Raw genomic sequence first — 15,495 nt, forward strand, 5'->3', positions numbered from 1 at the left:
CGAGTTCAGTTCTCGTCCTCCAGCTCGGTTCTTCAGAACCTCCCCACATCCAGACCGAGCAGATGCCCTGCTGCAGGCGGTGGACTCCCTAAGAGCGGAAGGAGTAGTGGTTCCTGTACCGCCTCAGGAACAAGGGCGAGGGTTTTACTCCAATCTCTTTGTGGTTCCAAAAAAGGACGGCTCGTTCCGTCCTGTTCTGGATCTAAAGCTGCTCAACAAACATGTGCACGCCAGACGGTTCCGGATGGAAACCCTCCGCTCTGTCGTTGCCTCAATGTCTCAAGGAGACTTCCTTGCCTCAATAGACATCAAAGATGCTTATCTCCACGTGCCAATTGCTACAGAACATCAACGTTTTCTACGTTTTGTGATAGGAAACGACCATCTTCAGTTCGTAGCTCTGCCATTCGGTCTGGCGACAGCCCCCCGGGTCTTCACCAAGGTCATGGCGGCGGTGGTAGCAGTCTTGCACTCTCAGGGACACTCGGTGATCCCTTACCTAGACGATCTACTTGTCAAGGCACCCTCTCAAGAGGCATGCCAACTCAGTCTACATGCTACGCTGGAGACTCTACAGACGTTCGGATGGATCATCAACTTTCCAAAGTCGAATCTGTCACCGTCACAGTCGCTAACGTATCTTGGCATGGAGTTTCATACTCGAGCAGCGAGAGTGAAGCTTCCGCTGAACAAGCAGCGGTCCCTACAGACAGGGGTGCAATCCCTCCTTCAAGGCCAGTCGCACCCCTTACGGCGCCTCATGCACTTCCTCGGGAAGATGGTGGCAGCCATGGAAGCAGTTCCCTTTGCGCAGTTTCATCTGCGCCCACTTCAATGGGACATTCTCCGCCAATGGGACGGGAAGTCAACGTCCCTGGACAGGAAAGTCTCTCTTTCCCAGACGGCCAAGGACTCTCTACAATGGTGGCTCCTTCCCACCTCATTGTCTCAGGGAAGATCCTTCCTGCCCCCATCCTGGGCAGTGGTCACGACAGATGCGAGTCTGTCAGGGTGGGGAGCAGTGTTTCTCCACCACAGGGCACAGGGGACGTGGACTCCGCAGGAGTCCACCCTTCAGATCAATGTTCTGGAAATCAGGGCAGTGTATCTTGCCCTACTGGCCTTCCAACAGTGGCTGGAAGGAAAGCAGATCCGAATCCAGTCGGACAACTCCACAGCGGTGGCATACATCAACCACCAAGGAGGGACGCGCAGTCGGCAAGCGTTCCAAGAAGTCCGGCGCATTCTAATGTGGGTGGAGGACACAGCATCCACCATATCCGCGGTTCACATCCCAGGCGTAGAAAATTGGGAAGCAGACTTCCTCAGTCGCCAGGGCATGGACGCAGGGGAGTGGTCCCTTCACCCGGACGTGTTTCAGGAAATCTGTCGCCGATGGGGAGTGCCGGACGTCGACCTAATGGCGTCCCGGCACAACAACAAGGTCCCGGCATTCATGGCGAGGTCGCGCGATCAAAGAGCTCTGGCGGCAGACGCATTAGTTCAAGATTGGTCGCAGTTCCGGCTCCCATACGTCTTCCCACCTCTGGCACTCTTGCCCAGAGTGTTACGCAAGATCAGATCCGATTGCAGCCGCGTCATACTCGTCGCCCCAGACTGGCCGAGGAGATCGTGGTATCCGGATCTGTGGCATCTCACGGTCGGTCGACCATGGTCACTGCCAGACCGACCAGACTTACTGTCCCAAGGGCCGTTTTTCCATCAGAATTCTGCGGCCCTGAACCTGACTGTGTGGCCATTGAGTCCTGGATCCTAGCGTCCGCAGGATTATCTCAAGGAGTCGTAGCCACAATGAGACAAGCTAGGAAGTCAACGTCTGCTAAGATCTACCACAGAACGTGGAAGATTTTCTTATCCTGGTGCTCTGCACAGAGAGTATCCCCTTGGCCATTTGCATTGCCCACCTTTCTTTCCTTCCTGCAATCGGGGTTGGAAAAGGGATTGTCGCTCAGCTCCCTTAAAGGGCAAGTCTCGGCACTATCTGTGTTTTTTCAGAAGCGTCTAGCACGTCTTCCTAAGGTGCGCACGTTCCTACAGGGGGTCTGTCATATTGTGCCCCCGTACAAGCGGCCGTTAGATCCATGGGATCTGAACAGAGTACTAGTTGCTCTGCAAAAGCCGCCCTTCGAGCCTCTAAAGGACGTTTCCTTTTCTCGCCTGTCACAGAAAGTGGCGTTTCTTGTTGCGATCACATCGCTTCGGCGAGTGTCTGAGCTGGCAGCTCTGTCATCCAAGGCTCCCTTCCTGGTGTTCCACCAGGACAAGGTAGTGCTGCGCCCCATTCCGGAGTTTCTCCCTAAGGTCGTATCCTCGTTTCATCTTAATCAGGATATATCCTTGCCTTCCTTTTGTCCTCATCCGGTTCACCGGTATGAGAAAGACTTACGTTTGCTAGATCTGGTGAGAGCACTCAGAATCTATATTTCTCGCACGGCGCCTATCCGCCGTTCAGATGCACTTTTTGTCCTTGTCGCTGGCCAGCGCAAGGGGTCGCAGGCTTCTAAAGCCACCCTGGCTCGATGGATCAAAGAACCAATTCTGGAAGCCTACCGTTCTGCTGGGCTGCCGGTTCCTTCAGGGCTGAAAGCCCACTCAACCAGAGCTGTGGGTGCGTCCTGGGCTTTGCGACACCAGGCTTCGGCTCAACAGGTGTGCCAGGCAGCTACCTGGTCGAGTCTGCACACTTTCACCAAACATTATCAGGTGCATACCTATGCTTCGGCGGATGCCAGCTTAGGTAGAAGAGTCCTGCAGGCGGCAGTGACATCCCCGTAGGGGAGGGCTGTTTTGCAGCTCTAACATGAGGTATCTCTTTACCCACCCAGGGACAGCTTTTGGACGTCCCAATCGTCTGGGTCTCCCAATAGAGCGCTGAAGAAGAAGGGAATTTTGTTACTTACCGTAAATTCCTTTTCTTCTAGCTCTTATTGGGAGACCCAGCACCCGCCCTGTTGTCCTTCGGGATTTTTTTGTTGTTTGCGGGTACACATGTTGTTCATGTTGAACGGTTTTTCAGTTCTCCGACGTTATTCGGAGTTAATTTGTTTAAACCAGTTATTGGCTTCCTCCTTCTTGCTTTGGCACTAAAACTGGAGAACCCGTGATACCACGGGGGGGTATAGCCAGAAGGGGAGGGGCCTTGCACTTTTTAGTGTAGTGCTTTGTGTGGCCTCCGGAGGGCAGTAGCTATACCCCAATCGTCTGGGTCTCCCAATAAGAGCTAGAAGAAAAGGAATTTACGGTAAGTAACAAAATTCCCTTCATCTCGTCCATCAACCAGGTGTTAGATATCTCTCCCCCGCCGCCACCGGTAGAGGAGTCGACTTCTCAGCAGGAGAAACACCAGTTTCGGTTCCCCAAACGTACACGGAGTGCGTTTTTCGATCACTCTAACTTCAGAGATGCTGTCCAGAAGCCCAGAGCGGTTCCGGACAAGCGCTTTACTAAGCGCCTTACTGACACACGTTACCCCTTCCCCTCTGACGTGGTTAAGGGTTGGGCTCAATGTCCCAAGGTGGATCCCCCAGTCTCTAGATTGGCGGCTAGATCTGTGGTATCGGTTGCAGATGGATCATCGCTAAAGGATGCCACTGACAGGCAGATAGAGCTCCTGGTAAAATCCATCTATGAAGCCACGGGCGCGTCTTTTGCCCCGGCCTTTGCAGCCGTGTGGGCACTACAAGCTATCTCAGCTTGTCTGGCTGAGATTAATGCAGACACACGTAATTCTACTCCGCAGGTTGCGTCTTTGACTTCTCAGGCGTCAGCTTTTTCTTCCTACGCCATGAACGCAGTTTTAGACTCTGCTAGCCGTACAGCGGTGGCATCCGCTAACTCTGTGGCAGTCCGCAGGGCCATGTGGCTGCGCGAATGGAAGGCAGACTCGGCTTCCAAGAGGTTCTTAACCGGTTTGCCGTTTGCTGGCGACCGCTTGTTTGGTGAAAAATTGGATGAGATTATTAAGGAATCCAAGGGAAAGGACTCCTCCTTACCCCAGTCCAAACCAAAGAGACCTCAGCAACGGAAAATACAATCGAGGTTTCGGTCCTTTCGTCCCTCCGCCAAGCCCCAATCCTCTTCGTCCAGCAGGCCGGAGAAAGGCCAGAGGAACTCCTATGCGTGGCGGTCCAAGTCACGCCCCCAAAAGGCCGCAGGAGGCACTGCTTCCAAGGCGGCCTCCTCATGACTCTCGGCATCCCCGAACCGCATCCTCGGTCGGTGGCAGGCTCTCCCGCTTTTGCGACGCCTGGTGGCCACATGTTCAAGACCGATGGGTGAGAGACATTCTGTCTCACGGTTACAGGATAGAGTTCAGCTCTCGTCCCCCGACTCGTTTCTTCAGAACATCTCCGCCCCCCGAGCGAGCCGATGCACTTTTTCAGGCGGTGAACGCTCTGAAGACAGAAGGAGTTGTGATCCCTGTTCCCCTCCAGGAACATGGTCGCGGCTTTTACTCCAACTTGTTTGTGGTGCCAAAGAAGGACGGCTCGTTCCGTCCCGTTCTGGACCTCAAACTGCTCAACAGACATGTGAGCACCAGACGGTTTCGGATGTAATCTCTCCGCTCTGTCATCGCTTCGATGTCACAAGGAGACTTCCTAGCATCGATCGACATCAAGGATGCTTATCTCCATGTGCCGATCGCACCCGAACATCAACGCTTTTTGCGTTTCGCCATCAGGGACGAACACCTTCAGTTCGTGGCACTGCCTTTCGGCCTGGCGACAGCCCCACGGGTGTTCACCAAGGTCATGGCATCTGTTGTGGCGGTCCTACACTCTCAGGGCCACTCGGTGATTCCCTACTTAGACGATCTTCTGGTCAGGGCACCCTCTCAGATGGCGTGTCAAAACAGCCTTTCCGTCGCTCTGGCGACTCTCCAGCAGTTCGGGTGGATCATCAACTTCCCAAAATCCAAGTTGACACCGACCCAATCACTGACGTACCTTGGGATGGAGTTTCATACTCAGTCAGCAGTAGTCATGCTACCGCTGGACAAGCAGCTTTCGCTGCAGGCAGGGGTGCAATCTCTTCTTCGGGGTCAGTCACACCCCTTGAGGCGCCTCATGCACTTCCTGGGGAAGATGGTGGCAGCGATGGAGGCAGTGCCCTTCGCGCAATTCCATCTGCGGCCACTCCAGTGGGACATTCTCCGCAAATGGGACAGGAAGTCGCCTTCACTCGACAGGAACGTCTCTCTTTCCCTTGCAACCAAGACGTCACTTCAGTGGTGGCTCCTTCCCAACTCTCTATCGCAGGGAAAATCCTTCCTACCCCCCACCTGGGCTGTGGTCACGACGGACGCGAGCCTGTCAGGGTGGGGGGCGGTTTTTCTCCACCACAGGGCTCAGGGAACCTGGACTCCGATAGTCATCCCTTCAGATCAATATTCTGGAGATAAGGGCAGTGTATCTAGCCCTATTGGCTTTTCATCGGTGGCTGGAGGGCAGGCAGATCCGTATCCAGTCGGACAACGCCACTGCCGTCGCATACATCAACCACCAAGGCGGCACTCGCAGTCGTCAAGCCTTCCAGGAAGTCCGACGCATTCTGCAGTGAGTGGAAGCCACAGCCTCCACCATCTCCGCAGTTCACATCCCGGGCGTAGAAAACTGGGAAGCAGATTTTCTCAGTCGTCAGGTCATGGATGCGGGGGAATGGTCTCTGCACCCAGACGTGTTTCGAGAGATCTGTCGCCGCTGGGGAACGCCGGACGTCGATCTCATGGCGTCACGGCACAACAACAAAGTCCCGGCATTCATGGCACGGTCTCAGGATCACAGAGCTCTGGCGGCGGACGCGTTAGTTCAGGATTGGTCGCAGTTTCGACTGCCTTATGTGTTTCCTTTTCTGGCGATGCTGCCCAGAGTGTTACGCAAGATCAGGTCCGACTGCCGTCGCGCCATTCTCGTCGCTCCAGACTGGCCGAGGCGGTCGTGGTACCCGGATCTGTGGCATCTCACGGTGGGTCAACCGTGGGCGCTTCCAGACCGCCCAGACTTGCTGTCACAAGGCCCGTTTTTCCATCTGAATTCTGTGGCCCTCAACCTGACTGTGTGGCCATTGAGTCCTGGCTCCTAGCGTCTTCAGGGTTATCTCAGGATGTCATTGTCACCATGAGACAGGCCAGGAAGCCTACGTCCGCCAAGATCTATTATAGGTCTTGGCAAATCTTCCTATCCTGGTGCGCTAATAACGGTTTTACTCCATGGCCGTTTGCCTTACCCACTTTTCTTTCATTCCTTCAATCCGGAATGGACAAGGGTTTGTCACTTGGCTCTCTCAAGGGCCAAGTATCGGCGCTCTCCGTATTTTTTCAAAAGCGCCTAGCCAGGCTTCCGCAGGTCCGCACGTTCCTGCAGGGAGTTTGCCACATAGTCCCACCTTACAAGCGTCCGCTGCAACTCTGGGATCTTAACAGGGTGCGAACGGCTCTTCAGAAACCACCTTTCGAGCCGCTGCGGGATGTCTCTTTATCACGTCTTTCGCAGAAGGTGGCCTTTCTAGTGGCAGTCACATCACTCCGGAGAGTGTCTGAGCTAGCAGCGCTGTCATGCAAAGCCCCCTTCCTGGTGTTTCACCAGGATAAGGTGGTTCTGCGTCCGGTCCCGGAATTTCTCCCTAAGGTGGTATCCCCTTTTCATCTCAATCAGGATATCTCCTTGCCTTCATTTTGCCCTAATCCAATTCACCAGTGTGAAAAGGATTTGCACTCTTTGGATCTTGTGAGAGCACTCCGGCTCTACGTGTCTCGCACGGCGCCCCTGCGTCGTTCAGATGCGCTCTTTGTCCTTGTCGCTGGCCAGCGTAAGGGTTCGCAGGCTTCCAAGTCAACCTTGGCTCGGTGGATCAAGGAACCGATTTTCGAAGCCTACCGTTCTTCTGGGCTTCCGCTTCCTTCAGGGCTGAAAGCCCATTCTACCAGAGCCGTGGGTGCGTCCTGGGCATTGCGGCACCAGGCTACGGCTCAACAGGTGTGTCAGGCAGCTACGTGGTCTAGTCTGTACACTTTCACGAAACACTATCAAGTGCATACCTATGCTTCGGCAGACGCCAGTCTAGGTAGGCGAGTCCTTCAGGCGGCGGTTGCCCACCTGTAAGAGGGGGCCGTTTTTTCGGCTCTTTTTTATTGAGGTATTCTTTTACCCACCCAGGGACTGCTTTTGGACGTCCCAATTGTCTGGGTCTCCCAATGGAGCGACAAAGAAGAAGGGAATTTTGTTTACTTACCGTAAATTCCTTTTCTTCTAGCTCTAATTGGGAGACCCAGCGCCCGCCCCTGTTTTTTTGTGTACACATGTTGTTCATGTTGAATGGTTTCAGTTCTCCGATATTCCTTCGGATTTAAGTTACTTTTAACCAGTTTATAATTCTTTTTCCTCCTTCTTGCTTTTGCACCAAAACTGAGGAGCCCGTGGGAGCACGGGGGGTGTATAGGCAGAAGGGGAGGGGCTTAACACTTTTGAGTGTAATACTTTGTGCGGCCTCCGGAGGCATAGCCTATACACCCAATTGTCTGGGTCTCCCAATTAGAGCTAGAAGAAAAGGAATTTACGGTAAGTAAACAAAATTCCCTTCTTTTACCACAAACGGTTGCTTCAACTAGGTAGCTTTTTTTTCACAAGGGTAACAGGAAAAAATGCACCATAAAATGTATTGTGCATTTTCTCCTGAATACGCAGATACCTCATATATGGTGGAAATCAAATGTTTGGACACACAGCAGTGCTCGGAAGGCAAGGAGCGCCATTTGAATTTTTGAGTGCAAAATTAGCTGCACCTGTTAGCGGACGCCATGTCGGGTTTGAAGACCCCCTGAGGTGCCTAAACAATGGAGCTCCCCCACAAGTGACCCCATTTCGGAAACTAGAGCCCTCAAATAATTGTTCTAGATGTTTGGTGAGCACTTTGAACACCTGGGGGCTTCACAGAAGTTTATAGCGTTGAGCCGTGAAAAGAAAAAATTTTTTTTTACCACAAAACGGTTGCTTCAACTAGGTAGCTTTTTTTTTCACAAGGCTATCAGGAAAAAATGCACCATAAAACGTATTGTGCATTTTCTCCTGAGTACGCAGATACCTCATATGTGGTGGAAAGTAATTGTTTGGGCGCATGGCGGGGCTCAGAAGAGAAGGAGCGCCATTTGACAGCAAAATTGGTTGGAATCATTAGCGGACGCCATGTCACGTTTGGAGACCCCCTATGGTGCCTAAACAGTGGAGCTCCCCCACAAGTGACACCATTTTGGAAACTAGAGCCCTCAAATAATTTTTCTAGATGTTTGGTGAGCACTTTGAACACCTGGGGGCTTCACAGAAGTTTATAGCGTTGAGCCGTGAAAAGAAAAAAAAAATTTTTTACCACAAAACGGTTGCTTCAACTAGGTAGCTTTTTTTTTCACAAGGCTATCAGGAAAAAATGCACCATAAAATGTATTGTGCAATTTCTCCTGAGTACGCAGATACCTCATATGTGGTGGAAAGTAATTGTTTGAGCGCATGGCGGGGCTCAGAAGAGAAGGCGCGCCATTTGACTTTTCAAACGCACAGACGCGGTGCACTGATCGGCCGCTGCAGGATGCACGGTCGGATGCGATAAAAAAAAAGCGTCGGGGATACGTAAAAAAAAAAGTCACGACAAAAATTGACCATGGATGCAGATACGTTATGTGCATCCCTGATCAGCGCTTGGCGGGATGCACGGACGGATGCGATACAAAAAGCGTCGCAAATACGGAAAAAAGTCACGCCAAAAACTGACCACGGATGCAGATCCGTTATCTGCATCCCTGATCAGCGCTCGGCGGGACGCACGGACGGATGCGATACAAAAAGCATCGTGAATACGGAAAAAAGTCAAGCAAAAAATTGACCATGGATGCCGATCCATTATGTGCATCCCTGATCAGCGCTTGGCGGGACGCACGGACGGATGCGATACAAAAAGCGTCGGGGATACGGAAAAAAGTCACGCCAAAAATTGACCACGGATGCAGATCCGTTATGTGCATCCCTGATCAGCGCTTGGCGGGACGCACGGACGGATGCGATACAAAAAGCGTCGGGGATACGGAAAAAAAAGTCACGCCAAAAATTGAGCAGGGATGCCGATCCGTTATCTGCATCCCTGATCAGCGCTTGGCGGGACGCACGGACGGATGCGATACAAAAAGCGTCGGGGATACGGAAAAAAAAGTCACGCCAAAAATTGAGCAGGGATGCCGATCCGTTATCTGCATCCCTGATCAGCGCTTGGCGGGACGCACGGACGGATGCGATACAAAAAGCGTCGGGGATACGGAAAAAAAAGTCACGCCAAAAATTGAGCAGGGATGCCGATCCGTTATCTGCATTCCTGATCAGCGCTTGGCGGGACGCACGGACGGATGAGGTGTAAAAATGGACAGGGGATACGGAAAAAAAAAAAAAAAAAAAAAGTTATACTCACAGTACCCAGAGGACTAGCAGGAGGATCACTGACCAGAAGAGCTGCAGAGGAACAGATGGCAGAGAGATGGACAGCTTTACAGGAGCAGCGGGCAGATCAGCAGAATGCCCAGGAAGGACCCAGCGATGGACGCAGATGTGATCAGGCCGGTGAAGACAGGTAAGAGGACGTCGGGGGAGAGCAGAGGGGGAGAGGGGGGGGGGGAGAGCAGAGGGGGAGGGGGAGAGCAGAGGGGGAGGGGGAGAGCAGAGGGGGAGACCGGAGAGGGAACTGCAGAAGCAGAATAGAAATAATGGGGGAGGCAGTCAGATCGCGGGGGGAGCGGATCGGGATGTCGGGGGGGGGGGGGGTTTGGTGTGGTTGGGGGGAGCAGATCGCGGGGGGGGCACGGCAGGGGCTATCACGGCAGCGCGCAGGGGCACCACGGGAGCGCGCACGGGCTGCAAAGTGAGCACAGTACTTACTTTGCAGCAGCAGCGGTGACCTCAGCAGCAGCGGTGGTAGCAGATCGGGATGCCGGGGGGCAGATCGGGGCGTAGGGGGGCAGATCGGGGGGGGCACGGGCAGGAGCCTTCACGGGAGCGCGCAGGGGGGCGGAATACTTACCATTGGAGCAGGAGCGGCGGAGACATCAGAGGCGGCGGCGGCAGCAGCAGCGGTGGCGTGGTACCAAAAGTACCAGCCACTCCACGCTGCAGACATGTTGGGGGAGGGCTCACAGGCCAGCACAGGCCTGGGGAGGGCGGCCACCGGCAGATCAGACCGCCCCACTGCACACTGATTGGAGCGATTGCGCGTCATAGCACGATCGCTCCAATCAGTGCTGCAGGGGCTGGGGGCGGCATGTTTGAGGTCCACCTATGATATGCTGCAGCAGCTGCGGCATCTCATAGCTGGATCTCACAGGATCGCACTAATTCGGGCATTATTTTTGCCGAAATTAGTGCGATCGATGTGGTTGGCGGTTCAGATTTGAACAGCCAATCACATCGATCGTCGATAGGGGGTGGCGATGCCGCCCCCCCTGGGGTCAAGCAAAGGTCCCCTGCTGTAAGAAACAGCAGGGGACATCATTTGAAAGCCGTTGCTATGGCCACGGCAATCAAATGAAGTTTAGGCAGTAAAATTACGTCCCTGGTCGTTAAGTCACGTTAAAATAGGACGTAATTTTACTGCCCGCGGTCATGAAGGGGTTAAACTGAGGACTATAGTTGGTGCTGAAAACTACCCCAGATTTTTTGGAGTCAAACTGTCTTTTTTTCTTAGTAGAATCCAACAGTTTAACCCTATCAATGCCTGCTACTTTTTTCTTGGCTCTCTCCAAAGACCAATTAGGATACCCCCTTTTTTTTAAATTGTTACAAGTTATTTCAATTTCTTCCTCCAATCTATCACTAGATGTGGTATTCCTTTTTAGTCTAATGAGCTCCCCCACAGGAATATTCTGAATGACATGTTTGGGATGACTAGAGGAAGCCATTAAAATACTGTTGCATGCAGTAGATTTTTTATAGGGAGATAAAGACCTTATTGCTATCCAAATCTGCGGTCAATTTTAAGTCCAAGAAGTTTGTTGATACCTCATGACCACTACTCGTAAATTTTAGATTGAAATCATTCAAATCCAAATAAGAAAAAACAACTCCTCGCAGACGAGAGACTACCCCTCCAGACAAATATCAGATCATCAATAAATCTACCCAGCCAAACAATATTATCCTTGTATGGGTTATCAATGTTAAAAATATAATTTTCCTCCCACACGGACATAACCAGGTTAGCTAGGGAAGGTGAAAACTTAGCGCCCATACTCACGCCTTGTGTCTGGAGGAAGTATCTCTCATCAAACGAAAAATAATTATGACTTAAAAGAAACTGAATTGAAGAGGCAATAAACTTCTGGATGGAATCCTCGTAATTGCTGTATCTGGACAAATAATATGTGATACATCGTATCGCGATATGATGGGGGATAGAGGGATATAACCCCACCACATCGCAAGATAGCCACACAATGGGGATTTACGCGTTTTTTCTTTTATGGGCATAGAGCATGTAAAAAAACCATTGAGAGGGGGAGATTTTCATAAAAAAGTGCTTGCAAGAGAGAAGGTGGATATTTGAGCTGGGGACCCGCATGCCACATGGCTTTAACAATCGTATGGATATCATTATGCACTATTGATACATTGTTGCATTATATGTTGCTGGCTATTACTACTGTGTTAGGCTTTTTGTATCACTTGAAAAATAATTTTATGGTCAGGTTATTGGATTTTCTGATTGTATTTTTCTCCAAAATGCTGAATCCTTTCCTTATAACTCTTATGCATGCTGTATATTGATCAATATGCGGATAGCTTACATGTTTGATTTGCTTTTCTAGCTCATGTTTTTAAATCTCTCATACATGTTTGTAATTACACTGATGGGAGTGAGATGTATATAAGGTTGTATGTTTGGAAAGCAGATCAGATTCTGGACCGTGAAGAAGGCGGATTTTACCGCTGAAACACGTAGTCCTATCTGCGCTATTTTCCTGCGATAATGCTGTTCTGAATTGCTTGGACCATTATATTTTAATGAATTTATGAATAAAAAGAAGGAAAAAATTTTTTAACAGCATCCTGGATTGTTCACGTTATTGCTGGACTCTGCTTTGCTTTGTCGTTGTTTTTATTTATATATATATATATATTATATATTACACACACACATGGTGTAAAGTGAAGCTTACTCGGTTGCCCTTATCAACCAATCAGATTCCACTTTCCAGTCTTCACAGATTCTTTGGAAAATGAAAGGTGGAATCTGGTCGCTAAGGGCAACTGAGTCAGTATCACTTTCCACTGTTTGATAAATCTCCCCCTTCATAACCCTATTACACATACTGTCCACATACTTTTGGACCACCCTGTGTATAGATAGATAGATATATATATTTTAGATTATGCATCGCACTTTTCCTCACAAAAATTTGTGAGAAAAATGAGGGGTGCATCTTATAATGCAAATGTAGCTTACCGGGAGGTGGAGAATAGGCTCTGTAGAGTAGGGCAGTGCGGCAGGTGAGATGCTCTGTCGGCAGTGTGGGCTTTAAATTATGGTGCCCAGAGTCAAAGTGTGCGCAGATGGAGCTCTCGGCTCAAGATCTCATTTGCGCACGTGCCGCCTCCGGTCCATTGATCTCCCAGCATTGGACATAAGGAAAATGGCGCCCGGAGGTGGCGCGTGCGCAGATAAGATCTTGGCTTGTCTTTTAGCCGATAGCTCAATCTGCACCAACTCTGCGAGCCATTTCTTTGAAGCCTGCACCATCGACAGAGCATATGTGACACCCGCCACACCGCTCTGCTTCACACAGCCAGCATGACGCCCGCAGTTATAGTTTCTGCCATTACTACCTTTTGTGGTAGGGCATTCCACAGTCTGACTGCTCTAACTGTAAAGAACCCTTTCCTATTTAGCTGCCGGAATCGCTTTTCTTCCACTCGCAGTGTATGCCCCCTGGTCCTTAGGCTAATAGAGGCAAGTGGGTAATTACTGACTTTTGGGTATTGGCACAGAGTATTTTAGAAGATTTGTGTGTTACAGGCTCATGTTATGAAGAATGGAAGGAATACCTACAGAGCTTTAGTTATGGAAGGAGTCTTATGGGAACATCTGTGAGAAGGTTTAGAGTCCTGCCCTCTTGGTGCACAGATATTACCTTGTCATCTCCTATACGCATAATTACACTAGTTACCTGCTGCTGTCATTGATATTATCTGTCTCCTCTGCAGGATTCGCGACATTCGTATGTTTATTGCCAGCGCTCGACCAGCCATGGCTGCCACCAGCTTCGTACTAATGACAACTTTCCCAAACAAAGAGTTGACCGATGAAGACCTGACGCTGAAGGAGGCAAACCTTCTGAATGCTGTCATTGTGCAGCGATTAATATGACATCACACCCCCATCCCATCATTCTATTCCACTCTTCCCTTCTGTTCCAACCTCTTCTGGTGACATGGAGCCATTCTGTCATGTAGTCCTGGGTTCCCCAATGCTTCGGGTGGACTCCTAATATCCTCTCTAGACGTACATTTTGCAGGATTTGTAATAAGCATTGGACTTAAAAAGTGAAATAAATAGGAAATAAAACTTAAAAAAAAAAACTGTCTTAATAATTTACGTCAGACCTGAATATCCTGAGCTTGGCCATTTATCCCAAATACCTGAGGTAAGGAGAAATTTCCTGTATCCAAAAATATTTCCCTTCAATAAGATCTGGTGGGAATATTGCAAATGTCCATATTTCAATACTATTGCTTTCAGATTCGATAATCTGAGCAGATTCATTACAGAACATAGCTTTATAGGGGGTTTTGCACTCTCTTCCTGATACAGAGCTCCAAATCCGCTGCATATAGTTTTACATGATAAAGTCCTGTCTACCTGCAGCCACCACTAGAGGGAGCTCACTGTATATTGGCGTATTATTCCTCCCCCTAGTGATGGCTCCAGGTAGGCAGAAGTTTAACCCTAGAGATGAGCGAAGAAATTAAAGTGGAATTGAATTCTACTTTATTTTTACAAAGATCTGCATCCACTAAAATGTGGTTTATTTTTTTCTTTTAAATTTTTTTTATTTTTTTAATTTGCTTCCACGCTGATTCAGCAAAATAAGGCCTGCTGGCCGCCATTTTTTCTGAATCCTAATGGGGTACCCAAATTTAAAACAAATTGTTATACTCACCTCTGCTAATAAATTAAAGTGGAATTGAATTCTGCAACAATCTAAATTCGCCAAAATGTGAAAAAAATGTTTGTATACTTCGATTCCACTCTGTTTTAGCAAAATAAGGGCTGCATTGTTTTTCTGAGCCATAATAGACCATCAAAAAGTGTAAAAAAAAAATAAAGAATTGTTATACTCCCTTCACCACTCACGTCTGCTACTGCCCGCTACCTGACCGGTCCTTGCCGCATCTTCTGAAACCCCACCACTCATGTTGGAATTTTTGGGTCTCACACTGGGACAGTAATGCTGTCCTGGCGCGAAGGAGGGTCCTGCGCAGGCGAGCAGGAAGGTCACGTTACATGTTGTGATGCCATGACATCGTCAACTTTCTGCGCTCTTGTGCAGATCCCTCCATGGTGAGCTAAGAAAGTCCAACAATGCGAGAGGCACGTAGATGCCAATCTGAGCGCGGGGGATCAGGAGCCCAAACGGGTGGTGCTGAGTAGCGGAGGGCGAGTATAAGGTTTTATTTTGCTTTTAACACATAATGTTTATGCTCTGGGTTCTGGAGAGAGCCCCAGTGCATAATAAGGACTTTAAACTTGGGGAGAATAACTTCTCTACATATCCAATTTTCTGGGAACAGGCGACTTACAATATTGCCCGATCTGCTCATCTGTATTTAGCTCTATGCAGTTCACTTGGAGCAATTACTGTCATTTTCGACTCTACTTGATTTAATAAAAAAAAAATGCTCAGTGGTGGAAGTTGACTTTTAGCGAAGCAGAATGACCTATTAAATTGGGTTTCAGTCATGTCCTTCAGCCCTTCTGGAGGTCCCACAGTCTATATTGGAGTATATCATCATCACTGGACAGCTGGATTATAATCTATAGGTATCTCTTAGCTGATGATGTTGTAATAAATTCTGTTGCAAAATTAAGACTCCTAGTAAGTTGTAAGTGCATGCTGGGAAATGTAATTTTGCAGCAGCTGGAAAGCAAAAACCTGGAAACCATTGGTGTAAAGTAATGAAGCCTGTTTAGGAAGATTGAAAGAATAAAATAATAATAATGTTTTATTTCTATAGCACCAGCATATTCCGCAGCGCTTTACAATTCAGAGGAGACATGTACAGATAATATGAGACAATACAAAATAACAAAATTAAGATACCAGGAGTGAGGGCCCTGCTCGTAAGCTACAGTCGATGAGGAAATCGGGGAGGCACAAAAGGTGAATGGGTGGGGAGAAAAGCTTGTCATATGTGGTCCAGCCATATAGATAGAAGGAAGTCTGTCCTT

General features: G+C 49.5%; 1 protein-coding gene across 1 annotated transcript in view; it reads left to right on the forward strand.

The window, feature by feature from the left end:
• The window catches only part of NSFL1C (NSFL1 cofactor), a 54,669-nt gene extending 39,535 nt beyond the window's left edge, over window positions 1-15,134 (forward strand). Inside the window, exon 9 of the mRNA XM_075350506.1 lies at window positions 13,251-15,134. Coding sequence (XP_075206621.1) covers window positions 13,251-13,413 — 163 coding nt within the window. The 3' untranslated portion in view covers window positions 13,414-15,134. The remainder of the gene's footprint in view (window positions 1-13,250) is intronic.
• The last annotated feature ends 361 nt before the right edge of the window (window positions 15,135-15,495 follow it).

The sequence above is a fragment of the Anomaloglossus baeobatrachus genome, chromosome 5 (assembly GCF_048569485.1).
Source record: "Anomaloglossus baeobatrachus isolate aAnoBae1 chromosome 5, aAnoBae1.hap1, whole genome shotgun sequence".
Taxonomy (NCBI): domain Eukaryota; kingdom Metazoa; phylum Chordata; class Amphibia; order Anura; family Aromobatidae; genus Anomaloglossus; species Anomaloglossus baeobatrachus.